Consider the following 20,807-nt stretch of genomic DNA (forward strand, 5'->3'; position numbering starts at 1 on the left):
ACAGATGCCACCTCAACTAGATGCTATGGAGGTCTCCTCAACTCCTCCCAGATGCTTGTCACACCATGAATCGACCAGTCTCACTGAATTTTGTCCTTCATGTGGGGGTTTCCAATCTCCATTCTACAAGAGCTCGTCTTGGAATCTTCTCCCAAACCGACGCGTTCTCTCAGGTGCCTTCCACACAAATTGTCTCTCTGGCTCAGCCGTCAACAGTACACCATTGCTTCACATGCTCAAAGCAAAGAGTTACAGATCTTCAGTTGCCTCTTTGGACCTTCTTGCCTCTTGCAAGCTGTTCTCACATTAAATCTGCTTTCTGCAGCTTTTGTCTCTTTAAACCTGAGGCATGGAGCTTTTCTCTCTGCCCCTCACTCTTAACTTCACTTAACAGGACCTTTTTCCCAGGTTCCTGTCCTTCCTTTGACTAGAAGGTCTTCTTTGGACTTTCCCCTTGTCCACTCCCCTGGATTTTTGGGGTTTTTCTTTAGCTTGGGACTGGTTATCTGTCCCTTTTACTCCAGTCTCTCCTAGCAGCAACTTTCAGAACCAAATGCACTCAAACAGCTTCCAAAACAACTGTTTCTCTTCTTCTGTGTGTGTTTCTGTGGGAGGGACCTGCCACTCTGGGCACCTGCTGCTAGGCAACAGTCCTATCCTTCTACCCTTATATGTTTACCTTCTCTTTTGGGGTCGTGAAACTCCTTGTTAGAAATTTTTAAAGTGAAACTAAAACTCCATTTGACCTTTCTTAACACACAGATATATGAATACAGATCAAAATTAAACTTTAAAGCTAAAACTCATTCCTAACACCCACAAATACCAATGTATCTTACTTAATCTATCTCTATTTCCTAATTGCACATCAGAAGTTCAAACTTCCTGGGAAGTTCCCATGGAGTCCTTGCGCTGGGACTTCCGAGGGATGCATAGCACATCTTCTGGGGTACATCAGATCTCTCAATGGCCGGAGACCGGAAGATCAGGGCATTCTGTTGCTTTCCCGCAGTGGGAAAACATGTAAAATACTAATATTCTATAGTAACAACATGGAAAGGATAAAAGTGGAAATGTAAAGTGCTTAAATATAGCTATTGTTGTCCAATTAACTCACCTGACTGGGAGAAAACAAGTGTTGTAAAGTGTTGTGAAAGAGCCTGAAGTGCAGCTGGTCCTCCAAGGTCCTCCATATCCATTACTGATAAAAGGTTATGGAGGCAGGTCAGGGCTCTACACTGTATCCGTTTCATTCTACAAAAATATTCATAGCAAAAGGTCTTAATTTTAAGACTTCTTTACAGGAAAAAGGAAGCAGAGAGTAGGCATAATAGGTAATTTTCTGGCTGGCAGGATGTCATGAGTGGTGTGCCACAGGGATCAGTGCTGGGGCCTCAACTCTTTACAATTCATATAAGTGATTTGGATGAAGGGACTGATGGTGTGGCTGCTAACTTTGCTGATGACACAAAGATAGGAAGGGAAGTAGGTTGTGAAGAAGACATAAGGAGGCTACAAAAGGATATAAATAGGTTAGATGAATGGGGGAAGACCTGTCAAATGGAGTATAATGCGGGAAAATGAGAGGTTGTCCATTTGGCAGGACAAATAAAAAGAGCATATTGTCTAAAAGGTTAGAGATTTCAGAGCTCTGGGATGCAGAGGGATCTTGGTGTCTTAGTTCATGAATTGCAAAAGGTTAGTATGCAGGTGCAGTAAGTAATTAGCAAAGCTAATACATTGTGATTGTTTATTGAAAAGGGAATTGATTACAAGGAAAGTAAGTTTATGCTTCAGTTATACAGGACATTGGTGAGACCACATCTGGAGTACTGTATACAGTATTGGTCTCCCTATTTCAGGAAAGATGTAAATGTATTCAAAGCAGCCCAGAGAAGGCTTACTAGATTAATACCTTAAATGGGTTGTCTTATGAGGAACTGCTGGACAGGCTAGGCTTGTATACATGGAATTTAGAAGAGTAAGAGGTGACTTGATTGAAACATATAAGATCCTGAGGGGACTTGACAGGGTGGATGTGGAAAGGATGGTTCCTCTTATGAGAGAATCCAGAACTCAGGCCCACTGTTTAAAAATAAAGGGTTGCCATTTAAGACAGAGATGAGGGAAATTTTTTTTCTCTGACAGGGTTGTGAGGCTTTGGAATTCTCTTCCTCAAAGGGTGGTTGAGGCAGAATATTTCAATATTTTTAAGGCAGTAGATTCCTGATAAACAAGGGGGTTAAAGGTTATTGGGGTCGGCAGGAATGTGAAGTTGAGATTAAAATTAAATCAGCCTTGATCTTATTGAATGGCGGAGAAGGCTTGAGGGGCCGAGTGGCCTACTCCTGCTTCTAATTCATACGTTTGTACGTTTTGGCTCTAATAATTTACTGTACAATATAAGACTTTTACTTACTTTGCAATTAAACGTTGCCAAGATGGACTTTTCATGCATACATCTATAGTAACATTGTCTGTGAATTCAGTCTTCTCCAGAACCTAAGGATTTATCAGTTAAGACAAGCATTATCGAAAAGAAAAGCAACATATTAGCTCCCAAGCACCTACTAATGCCTCTTTTCAATCCATCACTGCCAGGTCTTAATTCATTATTAGGCCAAATATTTAACAAATCTGTACATACAATTTAATTCCAGATTCATGGCTGTGATGTATAAAGTTTTACCACATTAACCTAACTAATGTTCTATGTGAATATTTTGAAGATTCACACTCACACAGCAAGTGAGAAACACTAACAAGATAACAGTTTGATTTTTACACTGGTAGAAGATTCACCCCAGGGAAGAGAAACACATCAACTCATGCCAGCTACATAGCAAGCATAGTAATTGTTATAGCATAACTTGCCATATTCCAGAAAGGGCTATTTGACAACACAAACTCAGGACAAGGATATAGGCACCAGGAAAGATTCAACAAACAAATTCCTATTAAAGTACATTATTCTTTAGCATTTGTAAATACCTAACAGTTTATTTTTTTTGTTATGATTGCAGACAGGTATGCTATCGATCAGTAATAGCTGATGGAGTAGACTTGGGTAGACAGATGGTGCTGCCTCACTACACTGCTAAACTAATCAATGTTCCTTGTTGATGGCTTCATTACTGCCAGTGAGGCTGACTTCCTGACACACTGCAGTTGCATGCAGTGGTTTTTCACACATTTCCTAATTTTCCAATTTCCAAGCTTTGATTTTTAGAAATCTGCCTTTTGCTAAACCAACAACTCAGGGACAAAGCTACATTCCATAATTGCACAGGTCTTGTCTGCATAGTTTTTGCTTGCTAAGAACAGAATTTTTAAATCCAAATTTAGTAAAACTTATCCAACGTGAATATGTATTAACTTTAAATCTGGCTAATTGGTGAACTGATTAAATATTGAAATATTCTGACAGTTTTTTCATATCTAACAAATGAAAAATATATTTTCCCAACATAATTGATATAAATAGTCAGTAAGAGCTCTGAAATTGCTATAGTTAAATGGCAAACATGTCTACAGTCATTCAACATTTTCACAAGTCAAATTTGTTTTGGAAAGAAAAGGTCAGAACTCTCGAATGATCGGAAATTGCATGAACAGAACTTAATTTAAGTGTTATGCAGGTGTGCCTTCAAGTATAAAACTGAAAACCTTAGTGGAGAATGGGTTAATTTCACTTGAACCATAGGCTGGAAATTGTTGATTTGGAAATTGTTCATTCATACATATGAATTAGGAGGAGTAGGCCATTTGGCCCCTCAAGCCTGCTCCACCATTCAATAAGATCATGGCTGATCTAACTGTAGCCTCAGCTCCAATTCCACCTACCCCCCATAACTTAGTCAAGAATCTATCAGCTTCTGTCTTAAAAATAGTCAATGATCCTGCCTCCACCACTCTGTTGGGAAGAGAGTTCCAGACTCTCAACCCTCTGAGAGAGGAAACATTTCTTCTCCTCTCTGTCTTAATTGGGGGCTCCTCAATTTTAAAACAGTGTCCCCTGGTTCTAGTCTCCCCACCATAAAGGGAAAAATTCTTTTAGCATCCACCCTGTCAAGTCCCCTCAGGATCTTATATGTTTCGATAAGATCACTTCTCAATCTTCTAAACTCCAATGGATACAGGCCCAGCCTGTCCAATCTTTCCTCAAAAGATAACCAATGCCCTCCCCCCGCATCCCAGGTATCAGTTGAGTGAACCTTCTCTGAACTGCTTCTAACGCATTTACATCCTTTCTTAAATGAGGACACCAAAATTGTACACAGTACTCCAGATGTGGTCTCACCAACGCCCTGTACAACTGTAGCAAAACATTCCTATTTTTATGTTCTATTTCCCTTGCAATAAACAACAAGATTCCATTTGCCTTCCTGATTACTTGCTGTACCTGCATATTAACTTTTTGTGATTTATGTACCAGGATACCTAGGTCCCTCTGTACCAGAGTTCTGCAATTTCTTTCCATTTAAATAATATGCTGCTTTTCTATTCTTCCTGTCAAAATTGACAAGTTCACATTTTCCCACATTATACTACATCTGCCAAATTTTTGCCCACTCACTTAACCTATTTATGTCCCTTTGTAGGCTTGTTTGACCTTTTCGCAACTTACTTTCCTGCCTATTTTTGTGTCATCAGCAAACTTAGTACATTTGGCCCCTTCATCCAAGTCATTGGTATAAATTGGAAATTTGAGGCCACAACACTGATCCCTGTGACCTATCCCTTAACCGAATTTCACAGTTTACTTTAGCCAGTTCTGTCTTCATGCTCTCATAATTACCCCTACTTAAGTTTAAAACACTAGTCTTAGATCCACTCCTTTCTTCGTCAAACTGAAATTCAATTGATCATTGCTACCTACGGGCATCTCCACTACTAGGTGGTTAATTAATCCTGTCTCATTATCAGATTGCACATTACCAGCTGTAGTATAGCTTGCTCTCTGCTTGGTGCTAGAATATGCTGCTGTAAGAAACTGAGCTAGAAACACTATGAAGTTATCATCTAGGTTACCTTTGCCTATCCAAATTGTCCAATCTTTGTGTAGCTTAAAATCACCCATGATTATTGCCATACCTTTCTCACAAGCCCCCATTATTTCTTCCTGTATACCCCGTCCTACAATGTGGTTACTGTTAGGGGCCTAAAAACCATGCCTACAAGTGACTTGTTACCTTTACTATTTCTCATCTTTACCCAAACCCTCTATTGTACCAATGTAATCCTTATCAGAAATAAAGAGGGAGGCATTTCCTCTACCCTAACTGAAAGAAAATATTATTCTGTCAGTTAACTATCATGCAATCACAAGATAGGTTTTTGCTACTTAAAAAGAGGATAAATAACACAATAACGTGAAGTCAAGTGAGAGTCAAAAGCAGTTTTATGCTTCTTAGCCATTTATACTAAACAGGCTATCTGAAACTGGTTTAAATCCCTTCTGTAAATAATTCCTTCCCATAATATGATGATCAAGAATTTCTTCAAAATTGGAGATTAAAAACAAGAAGGTGCAATGCAATCTGCAGTAGTCTTTCTATAGACCATTTATGTGCTTGCTGTCAGATATGCTCATGCTTTAAGTATTGAAACCCACTATTTTCAGCAATTATGCAATACCCGTGTCAACAATTAGCCGAATGGCTTCAAGTGAAATCTGATCCCCATGCCTCCACCAAGATTTTTAGTACCAAACATGAAGGGAAGTCTCTTTTCTAATACAATGACCAAAAAGCAGTTGTGGCAGACGATACTAAAAGAATTATGATAACTCTATAGTAAAAAATCAATTAATCATGAGGAATTCAAAACATTCCATAACAAAAAGCATTATTCTAATTTACTGCTAGGGAGCACTGCAAAAATAAAATGAAATGTCATTCTAAACTCATAGTCAAAGTATTTGTATATTTACCTTTTTTGGAATAAGGTAGTTCACGAGTGCAGAGAGGACCTCTGCAGACAGGCAGAGAGGAGAAAACAGTGTCCCAGCCCCTTCAGTCATAGAGTTATCACTTTCATCACTGCTTGACATTTCCTCCCATTCATCATCTGAAGGATCTGAGTACAAACAGGAATAAAAGTGCCAAAACTATAAAATTAATGGAGAGGGATTTGGTGCTACTGATAAAAATCAGGAATCACAAGCTATTTAACACTCTAATCATTCAAGTATGTACTGACTGAACATGCAATGTTTTGTTTTGCTTATTCTTGTTGAATACTTGACAGAGACAATTACATTCATGGCTTAATTACTTTCAATGGGTAATTGATTCCAATTTAAATGCATAACAAGTTGGCTTCATGTTTACAATGTGGTGACATTTTGGGAGACCTCTGCATTGTATTTTATGTAGCATCAGATAGGACAAAAAGGATTGAAATGTTTTCATCTAAATGTATCATGAAGAAACTTCTTTATATTTGTCTCTCCTGTCAACATACATTAACTTCTTACGATTTATCCACATATTTGGTCAAGAGTCTTAATATTGTTACCTGCATTCAGAAATTAATTGGACCAAATATTACCTGATAGCAAGGGTTTATCCTCAGATGCAAATGTACTTTAGTCCACAAATTGGGCTATTCACAAGGTTGTGGTCACTGATGACTGAATTGTTACGGAGGAATATTTGAGAGGAGGGCAGTTAATGTCTCAATGATAACTGTGAAAGACTTCTCTTTGGCATAAATCACAGCCACAGGATGGGAAACCAGCCAATAGAGAAATAAAATAGTTCAGTATTGAGCTGACAAATATGTGGATGAGGTTTCAGCAGCAGCTGGGATGAGATGGGGCTGAAGCAGACCAACTGACAGTAGGTGGAAGTAGTTAGGACATCTGCTCAGGGTTGGAGAGGAACTTGCAGTGGGAGGGGGAGGACCCAATCATCGTGGTCCATGTAGGTACCACATAGTCAGGACAAAGAAGGAGGTTCTGCATAGTCAATATGAGGGTCTAGGCACCAAATTAAGCAGCAGAACCTCAAAGGTAATAATCTCTGGATTACTACCTGAGCCATGTGCAAACTGGCATAGGACAAATAAGAATAGAGAGGTGAATGTGTGGCTCAAAGCCTGTTGTAGGAGAAGCGAGTTCTGGTTTATGGGGCACTGGCATCAGTACTGGGGAAAGTGGGATCTGTACCGTTGGGATGGTCTACACCTGAACCGTGCTGGGACCGGTGTTCTTGCAAGCTGCATTACTAAGGAAGTAGAGATGGTTTTAAACTAAATAGTGGGGACAACTGATCAAATTTGGGAAGATGCAGTAAATCAAAGAGCAGACAAGACAAATAAAAAGGTATTATTACAGGAAATGAAAAACAGAGCGTGACGGGAAGGAATAAGGAGTACAGCTCTGACAGTAAATCAACAGATGAAACTAGAGGTTATAAAAAGAATAAAAGGTTAAAACTAAAAGCTCTGTATCTGAATGCACATGTCATCTGAAGCAAACCAGATGAACTGAGAGTGCACGTAGAAATAAATAATTACAATTCTATAATAACAATACCGTAGAGGAGGAATTCTTGGAGTGTATACGGGATGGTTTTCTGGACCAATACGTTGAGGAACCAACTAGAGAACAGGCCATCCTAGACTGGGTATTGTTGAATAAGAAAGGAATAATTGGCAATCTAGTTGTCTGAGGCCCCTTGGGGATAAGCAACCATAAAATGATAGAATTCTTCAGCGAGATGGAGAGTGACGTCGTTGATTCCGAGACTAGGGTCCTGAATCTTAATAAAGGAAACTACGATGGTATGAGGCACGAGTTGGCTATGATGGATTGGGAAGCATTATTTAAAGAGATGATGGTGGATAGACAATGGCAAACGTTCAAAGAGTGCATGGGTGAGCTGCAACAATTGTTTATTCCTATCTGGTGCAAAAGTAAAACAGGAAAGGTGGCCAAACCATGGCTTACAAGGGGAATTAGAGATAGTATTAGATCCAGGGAAGATGCATACAAATTGTCCAGAAAAAACAACAGACCTGAGGATCGGGAGCACTTTAGAATTCAGCAGAGGACCAAGGGGTTGATTAAAAAGGGGAAAATAGAGTACGAGAGTAAGCTTGTGGGGAACATAAAAACTGACTGTAAAAGTTTCTCTAGGTATGTGAAGAGAAAAAGATTGGTGAAGACAAATGTAGGTCCCTTACAGTCCGAAACAGGGGAATTTATAATGGGGGACAAAGAAACGACTGACCAACTAAATACATACTTTGGTTCTGTCTTCACAAAGGAGAACACAAATAACATACCAGAAATGTTGGGGAACACAGGGTTTAGTGAGAGGGAGGAACTGAAAGAAATCAGTATTAATAGGGAAATGGTGTTGGAGAAATTGATGGGACTGAAGGCTGATAAATCCCCAGGGCCTGATAATCTACATCCCAGGGTACTTAAGGAAGTGGCCCTAGAAATAGTGGATACATTGGTGGTCATCTTCCAAGATTCTATAGACTCTGGAACAGTTCCTACAGATTGGTGGATAGCTAATGTAACCCCACTATTTAAAAAGGGAGGTAGGGAGAAAACAGATAATTATAGACCAGTCAGCCTGACGTCATTAGTGGGGAAACTCTAGATTCCATTATAAAAGATTATAAAAGCTGAACACTTGGAAAACAGTGGTAGCATTTCCCTTACGAAAGGGAAATCATGCTTGACAAATCTACTGGAATTTTTCGAGGATGTAACAAGTAGAGTTGATGAGGGGGAGCCAGTGGATGTGATTTATTTGGACTTTCGGAAGGCTTTCGACAAAGTCCCACTCAAGAGACTAGCATGTAAAATTAAAACGCATGGGATTGGCGGTAGTGTATTGAGATGGATAGAAAACTGGTTGGCAGACAGAAACAAAGAGTAGGAATAAACGGGTCTTTATCCGAATGGCAGGCAGTGACTAGTGGGGTACCGCAGGGTTCGATGCTGGGACCCCAGCTATTTGCAATATATATTAATGATTTTGATGAGGGAACTAAATGTAATATCTCCAGATTTGCAGATGACACAAAGCTGGGTGGGAGGTGAGCTGTGAGGAGGATGCAGAGATGCTTCAATGTGATTTGGACAAGCTGAGTAAGTGGGCAAATGCATGGCAGATGCAGTATAATGTGGCTAAATGTGAGGTTATCCACTTTGGTAGCAAAAACAGGAAGGCAGATTATCTGAATGGCTATAAATCGAGAGACAGGAATGGGCAACGAGACATGGGTCTCCTTGTACACCAGTTGCTGAAGGTAAGCATGCAGGTGCAGCAGGCAGTAAAGAAGGCAAATGGTATGTTGGCCTTCATAGCCAGAGGATTCGAGTACAGGAGCAGGGATGTCTTGCTGCAATTATACAGGGCCTTGGTGAGACCACACCTGGAATAGTGTGTGCAGTTTTGGTCTCCTTATCTGAAGAAAGATGCTCTTGCTATAAAATGAGTGCAGTGAAGGTTTACCAGACTGATTCCTGGGATTGCGGGACTGACACATGAGGAGAGATTGAATCAGTTAGGATTATGTTTGCTGGAGTTCAGAAGAATGGGGGGGGGGGGGGGGGGGGATCTCATAGAAACCTATAAAATTTTAACAGGACTAGACAGGGTAGATGCAAGAAGGATGTTCCTGATGGTGGGGGAGTCCAGAACCAGGAGTCACAGTCTGAGGATATGGGGTAGACCGTTTAGGACTGAGATTAGAAGAAATTTCTTCACCCAGAGAGTAGTGAGCCTGTGGAATTCGCTACCATAGAAAGTAGTTGGGGCCAATACATTGTATGTTTTCAAGAAGGAGCTAGATATAGCTCTTGGGGCGAAAGGGATCAAAGGATGTGGGGAGAAAGCAGGAGCAGGTTATTGAGTTGGATGATCAGCCATGATCATAATGAATGGAGGAGCAGGTTCGAAGGGACGAATGGCCTACTTCTGCTCCTATTTTCTATGTTTCTAGCCATTACAGAGACATGGCTGCAGGAGGACATGGATTGGGGCCTGGATATTGAAGGGTACAGGATATTTAGGAAGGACAGGAAGCGAGGAAAATGTGGAGGGGTGGCTCTGTTTGTTAATGACGGTATTAGCACAATAGAGGGGGATGACCCAAGTTCAGCAAACCAGGATGTGGAAACAGTTTAGGTAGAGATGAGAAATGGTAAAGGCAAGAAGTCACTTGTGGGAGTTGTGTACAGGACCCCTAACAGTAACCACATGGTAGGGTTGAGTATAAAGGAAGAAATAATTGGAGCATGCCAGAAAGGCATGGTGATAATCATGGGAGATTTTAATTTACATATAGGCTGGAAAAATCAGATGAGCAAAGAAAGTCTAGATGAGGAGTACATTGAATGTTTTCATGATAGTTTCTTAGAACAGCACATTCTGGAGCCAACCAGAGAACAGGCTATGCTAGATCTGGAATTTTGCAATGAGATGGGAGTAATTAATGATTTCATAGTGAAGATGCCCCTAGGTAGCAGTGACCATAATATAATTGAATTTTACATTCAGTCTGAGGGAGAGGGGAGTGGGTCTGAGACTAAGTTTTTAAACTTAAATAAGGGCAATTATGAGAGCATGAAAGCTGAGCTGGCTAAAGCGAATTGGCAAATTAGGTTAAGAGTTAGATCAAGGGAGATGCGGTGGCTAATATTTAAGGGGATATTTCAGAATGAGCAGAATAGATACATTCCAAAAAGTAAGTAAAATTCTAAGGGATGGACACACCATCTGTGGTTAACTAGAAAGGTTAAAGATAGTATCGAGCTCAAAGAAAAAGCATATAATAGTGCAAAGACAAATGGCAGGTCAGTAGATTGGACAGAATATAAGGAACAGCAACGAATGACCAGAAGACTAATAAGGAGGGAAAAATTAGAGTATGAGAGAAAGCCAGCCAGAAATATAAAAACAGAAAATAAGAGTTTTTATAAATATCAAAAAAGAGTTAACAAAGTGAACGTTGGTCCTATAGAAAGTGAGTCTGAAGAATTGATAATGGGAAACAAGGAGGTAACAGATGAATTGAACAGGTATTTTGCATCAGTTTTCACTATGGAGGATACAATTAACATCCCAGAAGCAGCAATAAACAAGGAAATGGAAACAGGGAAGGAAGTCAGGAAAATTACAATCACCAGAATGGTGGTACTGAATAAATTGTTGGGAGCCGTTGGCTGACAAGAGCCCGGGTCCTGATGGACTTCATCCTAGGATCTTAAAAGAAGTGTTTAGTGAGATAGTTGATGCATTGGTTTTAATTTTCCAAAATTCCCTAGATTGGAAGACAGCAAATGTAACTCCATTATTCAAAAAGGGAGGGAGACAGAAAGCAGGAAACTACAGGCCAGTTAGCCTAACATCTGTCATAAGGAAATTGTTAGAAGCTATTATTAAAGAATTATAGCAGGGCACTTGGATAAACTCAAGGTAATCAGGCAGAGTCAACATGGTTTTGTGAAAGGGAAATCGTGTTTAACCAACTTATTGGAGTTCTTTGAGGAAGTTTCATGTGCTGTGGATAAAGGGGAACTGGTGGATGTACTGGACTTAGATTTCCAGAAGGCATCTGATAAAGTGCCACATCAAAGGTTATTGCGGAAAATAAAAACTCATGGTATATGGGTAACATATTGGCACAGATAGGAAATTGGCTGGCTAACAGAAAGCAGAGAGTAGGCATAAATGGGTCTTTTTCAGGTTGGCAAGATGTAACGAGTGGTGTGCCACTCAGGGATCAGTTCTGGGACCTCAACGGTTTACAATTTATATAAATGACTTAGATGAAGGGATTGAAGGGATGGTTGCCAAATCTGCTGATGACACAAAGGTAGGTAGGAAAGTAAATTGTGAAGAGGACATAAGGAGGCTACAAAAAGAAATAGATAGGTTATATCAGTGGGAATTGATCTGCCAAATGGAGTATAATGTGGGAAAATGTGAAATTATCTATTTTGGCAGGAAGAATAAAAGAGAAGCAAGTTATCTAAATGGTGAGAGATTGTAGAGCTCTGAGGTGCAGAGAGATCTGGATGTCCTAGTGCATTAATCACAGAAGATTAGTATGCAAGTTCAGCAAATAATTAGGAAAGCTAATAGAATATTATTATTTATTGTGAGGTGAATTGAATATGCAAGTAGGGAGGTTATGCTTCAGTTGTACAGGGCACTAGTGAGGCCACATTTGGAGTACTGTGTACCTTATTTAAGGAAAGATGTAAATGTATTGGAAGCAGTTCAGGGAAGGTTTATCAGACTAGTACCTGGAATAGGCGGGTTGGCTTATGAGGAAAGGTTGGACAGGCTAGGCTTGTATCCGCTGGAGTTTAGAAGAGTAAAAGGCGACTTGATTGAAACATATAAGATTCTGAGGGGTCTTGACGGGGTGCATGTGGAGAGGATGTTTCCTCCTGTGGAAAAATCTAGAACTAGGGGTCATTGTTTTAAAATAAGGGGTCGCCCACTGAAAACAGAGATGAGGCAAAATTTTTTCACTCAGACGGTCGTGAGTCTTTGGAACTCTCTTCCTGAAAAGGACGTGGAAGCAGAGTCTTTTGAATATATTTGAGGCAGAGGTGGATAGATTCTTGTTAAGCAGGAGATTGATAGGTAATCGGGGGTAGGTGGGATGTAGATTTCAAATTACTATCAGGTCAGCCATGACCTTATTGGATGGCTGAGCAGGCTCGAGGGGCTGAATGGCCTACTCCTGCTCATTGTTTGTATGTCATTCTTTTATTATTGGAGAGGATGTGGGATCAAAATTTTAGCTTGGGGTTGAATAGGATTGAGGGGTTGTGAAATGCCTGATCTGGCTGAAGGCAGTAGCTGGGGAGGAGGAGCTGGAATCGGTGGCCAGGGTGTTAGAGGTGAGTTGGCGGCTGCCAAAAACTATTGCGTTGGTCTCTTGCACACCCCTGATTTTCTTTGATCCACCATTGGCGGCCATGACTTCAGTTGCTTAAGCCTTGACCTCTGGAATTCCTTCCCTAAACTCTCCACTTCTCTTTCCTCCTGTAAGGCATTCCTTAAAACTTACGTCTGTGACTAACTTTTAGTCACTTGTAATATTCCTTTATTTGGCTTGCTGTCAAATTTTGTTTAAGACTGACTCCTGTGAAGTGCCTTTATTATGTAAATACCACAATATAACTGCAAGTTGTTGTTGTGAAATGGAAAAAGATTGCAGCTTATCCAAGATTGTACGTCAAACAAGCAGTCTAACAACATAGAGGCAATGTAAGAGTCAGAGAGGTGATGGAGAGTTATAGCTAGATATTGTTACCACACCTGTGGAAACTGACCCTATCTCTGCAGATAATATCGCCAAGGAGCAGCATATAAATGAGGAAGGTGAGGAGGTTGGGGAAAGGATAAATTGCAGCAACTTTCCAGAGGGAATGGGAAGGGGCAGTGGGTGTTTTGGAGAGAATGTTTAGGGGTCGGGGTGGGATTGGAGGGGAGATGAGGGAGTAAAAGCCATTGCTTGAGATGGTCTGTCTAAGTTTGGATAAATAAGACTGGAAGCAAGCCAGGGTAACCCCAACAAGCAGAAGTGTTGGAGAGGGATGATATAGTTGACCATTGCAAAGACTGCAAAAACTTGCTATGGTCACAAAGGATGTAACTTGTGCCTTTGGTTAGGGCTGGCTTGGTGGTGTGGTAGGGGCAGAAAACTGACTGTAGAAATTCAAACACCAAGTTATGGAGCAGAACTTTACACCAGCAGGGTTTTATGGTCCTGCCGAGGTCAATGGACCTTTGATTGGCTCACTGTATTTTACAGCCCACCCCCCACCACCACGAACTGGGGAAAAAAAAACCCATGGAAAAGTTGAGCATGAACTTGGGAGGTGCAAACATGGTCAAGGACTTTGGTGAGAAAAAGGTTGAAGTTTGCAATGACAAAGAGCTCGAATATGTTTTTAAAGGGGAGCTGATATGATTCAGGTAATCTTCGTAGTTAATAGAGTTTCATCCTTGCTGTTTCTGTCATCTGAATCCCATTATCACAGCATTACTTACATTCATCTAACCCATATTGTATACTTTGCCTCCTTGCAAGTTGAATACAGCACAAATGAGGGAGTAATTTTTTTTCTTTTGTTTTAACATTGTGAATGCAATATTTTATATGATGATTATGTTTTGGACTGTCTTTTTAATTCAAGCTAAAATTTAATAGTGAAGAGAGTCACATAATCTGCTTCACATTCTGCCCAACAACAAGCCTGAGTGCCTAGTTACCATGAGGACAGGGGAGCACAGGTGAGACTTGCTGAGAACAAGGTGCAAAATATTCACACCAGAAAACAAAGGCAAGAGCAGCTTGGCTAACTGTGGACAGACTTTAGGTCTCTGAGTGGTTGGACAGAAAAAGAGAGCGCGAAAGAATTCTCACAGAGACAAACGATTGCAGCTGGTGTGGGCAGTAGAGAGAAAGTTGTGAGTTCTCAAATAGATACCAGGCAGAATGCAGTAGGGAGAGGTGCATCCCATGGCAATCTAAAGGCTCTGAAAGATTTGTCCTAGTGAGGCTGGGAGAAGAAATCATTGGAGTGGTTCGTCGGTTCAGAAAGTCTCTGAAAATTTTCAACAGTCACTCAGTCTTACAACCTGGCAAAACGGGGAGATGTGAATCCATTGGAAGCTGGGAGTGACTGTGGACAGTTTCCTATAAAGACTGTAATCCAGTGGGGAGCACACTATGATGTTTATGTATGTGGTATAGGGTTATCAGTCACACTAAAACATTAATAACGGTTATCTTTTCTATATTTTAGAATATTAGTTGCCCACTTGGTAATATTTAGTCATGTAGCTTTTAGTTTGCTTGTTACAGTAAGTCTTAACATGTGAAATCTTGTGCAATTCCTCAAAGTCAGTCACTGGAAATCGAAATATCTTTTTAAAAGCTAAAGATCTCTACAGGGATTGTAACAGTAATCAATACATAAATAATTCTCAAGTAAATTCATCTAACCCATATTGTATACTTTGCCTCCTTGCAAGTTGAATACAGCACAAATGAGGGAGTAATTTATTTTCTTTTGTTGTAATGTTATGAATGCAATATTTTATATGATGATTACGTTTTGGACTGTCTTTTTAATTCAAGCTAAAATGGAATAATGAAGAGAGTCACATAATCTGCTTCACATTCTGCCCGACAACAAGCCTGAGTGCCTGGTTACCATGAGGACAGGGGAGCACATAGTTCCCTGAAAGTGGCATCACAGGTAGACAAGGTTGTAAAGAAAGCTTCTGGCATACTGGCCTTCAAAATATTGAGTACAGGAGTTGGGATGTTATGGTGAGGTTGTATAAGACATTGGTGAGGCCAACTTTGGAGTATTGTGTGCAGTTCTGGTCACCTAACTACAGGAAGCATATCAGTAAGATTGAGAGAGTGCTGAGAAGATTTACTAGGATGTAGCCGCGTCTGAAGGAGTTGAGTTACGGGGAAAGATTAAGCAGATTGGGACTTTATTCCTTGGAGCGTAGAAGAATGAGGGGAGATATGATAGTTTACAAAATTATGAGGGGTATAGACAGAGTAAATGCGTGTAGGCTCTTTCCACTTAGATTAGGAGAAATAAACACAAGAGGACATGGCTTTAGGGTGAAAGGGGAAAGGTTTAGGGGGAACATTAGGGGGAATTTCTTCACTCAGAGAGTGGTGAGAGTGTGGAACGAGCTACCATCTGACATGGTAAATGCGGGCTCACTCTTAAATTTTAAGAATAAATTAGATAGATACATGGATGGGAGAGGTCTGGAGGGTTATGGACTAGGTGCAGGTCAATGGGATTAGCGGAACAATATTTCTGCACAGACTAGAAGGGCCGAATGGCCTGTTTTCTGTGCTGTAGTGTTCTATGGTTCTAAACTGGCAGATCATTAATTCAGATTTCAGTTCTGTGTTTTAACAAATTATTAACAGGATAGAGAGGCACTGGAGAAGGTACAAAAAAGATTCACAAAGATGATACCATAACTGAAAGGTTATATCTATTAGGAAAGGCTGAACAGACTGAGTGGCTTTTTTGTAGAGAGAGAAGATTGAGGGATGGCCTACGTTACAATCTCCATAGAAACCAATAACTTTTAAAAAGAGATCTGAACTTTCAATTACTAGTTGAAAGAATCATAATGCAAGATTTCACGTTTTAAAACTTTTACAAATGACTAAAAGCACAATTGACTAAACACGAGTTTCTTTTTTTAAGCAACTTATACTTCAAACTACAGAAAGGAACATTCCCCTTTTATACTTATCATCTAATTCTCCACAGAATAACAGTGCTTTTAGGAAATGGTCCACAGTAGCGCCCAGCTTCCAATGGGTTCCTGTATCCCCGTTTAATGTGACTGTCTCCAAATGCTTTCCCTAGTTCCAGGAGAGTTTCTTAAATCCACCGCCAGCAGTAAAGCCTGTTCCCATAATTCTTCTTTCCCCTGGTCAGGCCAAGAAGAATCTCCCGGAATCCTTAGATAGCTACGGGATATGGCTCTTCGACTAGAGACGGTCTCCCTCCAGGATCCATCTGTGGTAGCTCACAAAATCAAACAGCTTCTTCTCTCTGCTGGCCATACAAACCCCTGTCTGTCTGTGATATTCATTGATTTATAGGGAAGCCTGTGACCTGATCTCAAAAAATGGCTTCCTCTGCCCTCTTCCCCATAGCAACATGAAACACATTAACCTTGCATCCATGTAGAACAGCTGATTAGCTATTCTTGATCCAACTCCCTTTCATCTTAGAAGTAAATGAACAGTTTACAGCATGACTATTTACAATCTGATACCTACAAATCTTTTGGGACTTTGTATGAGAAATGATGCCTTTTTTATATTTTGGGGGAATATTGTATTATTCTGTGGAAAAGTCAGTGTGTGTGTATGATTTAATTAAGTTGGGCAGCGATTAATAGGAGACAAGTTGGCTGGGGAGGTTGAAACATGAAAAGGATAGAGGTGCTAGGTTTGAGGTACAAGTAAATAGGTTAGATCTAACATTTACGTTTTTATAAAAGTGGAGAGTTTGTTTGAATATCAAAGGGGAGTCAGGGGTAAAGAGAAACATGTTTCCTCTTACAGGAGTTTCATAGGTAAACAGGAAGTAGGGATTTTAATATTTTATTGACCCGAAAGCAAAGACAAAATAGAGACATGAAATATTTTATGTTTGGAAGGATTTGAGTTTCAAAGAGGTGTGAGAACAATGGAACCTGAGATGAAGGGGGGAAAATAAAGGTATTTTGGAGTAACTGTTTGAGCTGTTGAGGTGGCAGCTGGAGCTGAGTGGGAGTTGTTAGCTCTGGGATAGGAGGAGATGCCGTTTGAACTAGCCATTCACTCAAGCCAGAAAAGTCTTAGGCTGCAACAAGCAGTTTTATTCTGAAGTTTTGATTCCACAGCAGTGTGGAATAGAGGTGAGAGGTCTTGTAGGTATGCCTCTATTAAAGCTACAGCAGTTTGCATTGGGTAATATTACTGGAGTTTTATAGTTAAACATCTATAAAGGAATGTTGTCTGGAAGGTGACTTGAGGGTCTGATCGAATAGAGCATCTTTTTGGGGGAATGTTTTGTAAAACTAAGTTTAACTATAATCTTGTGTGCTTAAGTTTTCTTTTATTCTTGTTAATACAGCTTTTACTTTTAATTTTTAAAATCCCAAAAGTGGTACTGGACCTCTCACTGCTGAGATCAGTAAATTTTTAAAATCCCAAAAGTGGTACTGGACCTCTCACTGCTGAGATCAGTACGTCTTCTTCTCATTTTCAGAATACAAAAAAAAGTAAGCCAATTTCCCTCTGGGATTTGGTTTATGCAGCAGTTAACATCGTCTGTGGTCATAACACTTTGGGAGAGTCAGACTCTACTCACTGTACCACGGATCCATAGAAAAGTTATGACATAGAAAGAGGCCAATCAGCCCATCATATCTGCGCTGGCCGAAAAAATAATAAAAAACTAGCTGCCCATTCTAATCCAACCTTCCAGCACCCAGTCCGTAGCCTTGCAGGTTACAGCATTTCACCTGCAGCTCCAGGTACCTTTTAAATGAGTTGAAGGTTTCTGTCTCCACCACCAAACCAGACAGCGAATTCCAAATGCCCACCACCCTCAGGGTGAAAGACGTTTTTCCTCATGTCCCCTCTAATCCTTCTACCAATCGCCCTAAATCTGTGCCCCCGGTAAGTGACCTCTCTGCTAGGAGAAACAGGGCAACCCTGTCTATTCTATCTAGGCCTCTCATAATCTTGTACAACTCAATCATGTCGCCCTTCAGCCTCCTCTGTTCCAAAGAAAACAACACCAGCCTATCCAATCTTTCCTCGTAGCTGCAATTTTCAAGCCCTGGCAACATTCTTGTAAATCTCCTCTGCACTCTCCCCAGAGCAATTATGTCCTTTCTGTTACGCAGTGACCAGAACTGTACACAAAATTCCAGCTGTGGCCTAACCAGCATTTTATACAGTTCCATCATTACATCCTTGCTTTTGTATTCTATACCCTGTCCAATAAAGGAAGGCATTCCACATGCTTTCTTTACTTCACCCACCTATCCTGCCACCTTCAGGGACCTGTGGATATGCACACCAAGGTCTCCCACTTCCACTACCCCTCCCAATATCCATCCATTTATTGTGTAGCCTCTAGCTTTGTTTGCCCTCCCCAAATGCATTGAAATCGATTGAATTCCATCTGCCATTTTTCCACCTACTCAACCAAACCATTGATATCATCCTGCAGACAACAGCTATCCTTTTACGCTATCAACTACTCGGCCAATTTTTGTGTCATCTGCAAATTTCCCAATCATGCCTCCCACATTTAAGTCTGAATCATTAATATATACAACAAACAACAAGGGACCCAACACTGAAGGCTGTGGAACATCACTTGAAACCGTTTTCCATTCACAAAAGCATCCATCAACCATTATCTTTTGTTTCCTGTAACTGAGCCAATTTTGGATCCAACTCGCCACATTCCCCTGTTTTCCATGGGCTTTTACTTTTCTGGCCAGTCTTCCATGTGAGACCTGGTCAAATGTCTTACTAAAATCCATGTAGACAACATCCACTGCACTACCCTCAATAATCCTCCTTGTTGCTTGCTCAAAAAATTTGAATAAAGTTATAAGACATGATCTTCCCCTCACAAAACCATGCTTATTATCCCTGATCAATCCACGACTTTCTAAGTGACATTTTATCCTGCCTCTCAAAATTGATTCTAATAATTTGCCCACCACCGAAGTCGGAATGACCAGCCTATAATTATTTGGCCTAGCCTTCACACCCTTTTGAAATAACGGTATAAGGTTCGCAGACTTCCAATCCTCTGGTACCTCGCCTGTGCCTAGTGAGGATTGGAAAATGATCCTCAGATAATCCACTATTTCCTCCCCAGTTTCAGAGATGTTGCCATTTTTTCCAAGTGCAAACACCTTGCACCTTCTTCTCAGAAGAACAATCTCAGCCTTCCTTTGGTTTCTAACAGTCAAACCAGCCAGACATAGAGTCAGGCATATGGCAAAACAGGTCACATGACCCTCATTTACCCTAAATTTAAAGGTACAGTCCTAAACATAATCTTATAAACCTCATAATTGCAACTTTAAAGACCTCTTTTGGGTGTTACGAAGGGGTATTCATAAAGTAAAAGTGGATTAGATCATAGAGGATACAGAGCCAAAGGAAGCCATTTGATCCATCGTGTCTCTTTAGTAGAAATGTCCAATTAGTTCCATTCCTGTGCTCTTTCCACATAGTTCTGTAAATTTTCCCCTTCAAGTATTTATCTAATTTTATTTTCATTGGTACTATTTGCATTGAATTTCATCACACTTTCAGACAGTGAATTCCAGATCATGACAACTCACTGTATAAAAGAATGTTTCCTCATGTCGCCCCTGATGGTTTTGTCACCTTAATCTATGTTCTCTGGTTAACAACCTTTCTGCCACTGGAAACAATTTCTCCTTCTTTGTTCTATCAAAACTATTCATGGTTTTAAACATCTCTATCAAATCTCTTCTTAACTTTCCCTGCTCAAAGGAGAAAACACCAGCTTTTCCTGTCTCTCCTGATAACTGAAGTCTTTCATCCCTGGTACTGTTCCAGTAAATCTCTTCTGCATCCACTCTAAGATCTTGACATTCTTTCTGAAGTGCAGTAGCCTGAACAGTGTTTTATAGAAGGTTTAGTTTAACTTATTTCCTTTTGTACTCTATTCCTCTAGTAATAAAGCCCAGGATCCAATTTACATTTTTAACAGCCTTCTCAACTTGTCCTGCTACCAAAGATTTGTGTACAGATATCCCCAGGTCTTTACGTTCCCTCACCCCCTTTAAAATTGTACAATTTTACTCATACTGCCTCTCCTCATTCCTCCTAAAAAAAATGATCACTTCACACCTCTCTGCAATGGTTTTCATCTGCCATGTGTCTGCCCATTTCACCAATCTGTGTCCTCCTGAAGTCAGTTACTACTATCCTCTTTGTTGTTTATTACATTTCTGATATTTGTGTCAGGTGCAAACATCGACATTATGGCCTTTAACCCCAACTCCTGGCCATCAGTATATATTGAAATGATTTTTCCACTTGTGGGGGGACTAAAGCTAGGTGCCATCAATATAAACTACACTCAATAAATCCAATAGGAAACTTAGGAGAAACTTCTTTACCCAAAGGATGGTGAAGCATGTTACCACATTGAATAAAAGCAAAATACTGCGGATGCTGGAAATCTGAAACAAAAACAGAAAATGCTGGAA

At 40.3% G+C, this 20,807-nt stretch overlaps 1 protein-coding gene across 4 annotated transcripts in view; it reads right to left on the reverse strand.

Annotated features, from left to right (window-relative positions):
- Nucleotides 1-20,807, reverse strand: part of heatr3 (HEAT repeat containing 3) — a 64,358-nt gene that overhangs the window by 5,038 nt on the left and 38,513 nt on the right. For all 4 annotated transcript variants that reach the window (XM_041192156.1, XM_041192153.1, XM_041192155.1 and 1 more), the window contains exons 9-11: nucleotides 5,933-6,078; nucleotides 2,420-2,502; nucleotides 1,118-1,254 (exon numbers count right to left, since the gene is read on the reverse strand). In XM_041192156.1, the coding sequence (XP_041048090.1) occupies nucleotides 1,118-1,254; nucleotides 2,420-2,502; nucleotides 5,933-6,078 (366 nt within the window). The remainder of the gene's footprint in view (nucleotides 1-1,117; nucleotides 1,255-2,419; nucleotides 2,503-5,932; nucleotides 6,079-20,807) is intronic.

Source organism: Carcharodon carcharias, chromosome 7 (assembly GCF_017639515.1).
Source record: "Carcharodon carcharias isolate sCarCar2 chromosome 7, sCarCar2.pri, whole genome shotgun sequence".
Taxonomy (NCBI): Eukaryota; Metazoa; Chordata; class Chondrichthyes; order Lamniformes; family Lamnidae; genus Carcharodon; species Carcharodon carcharias.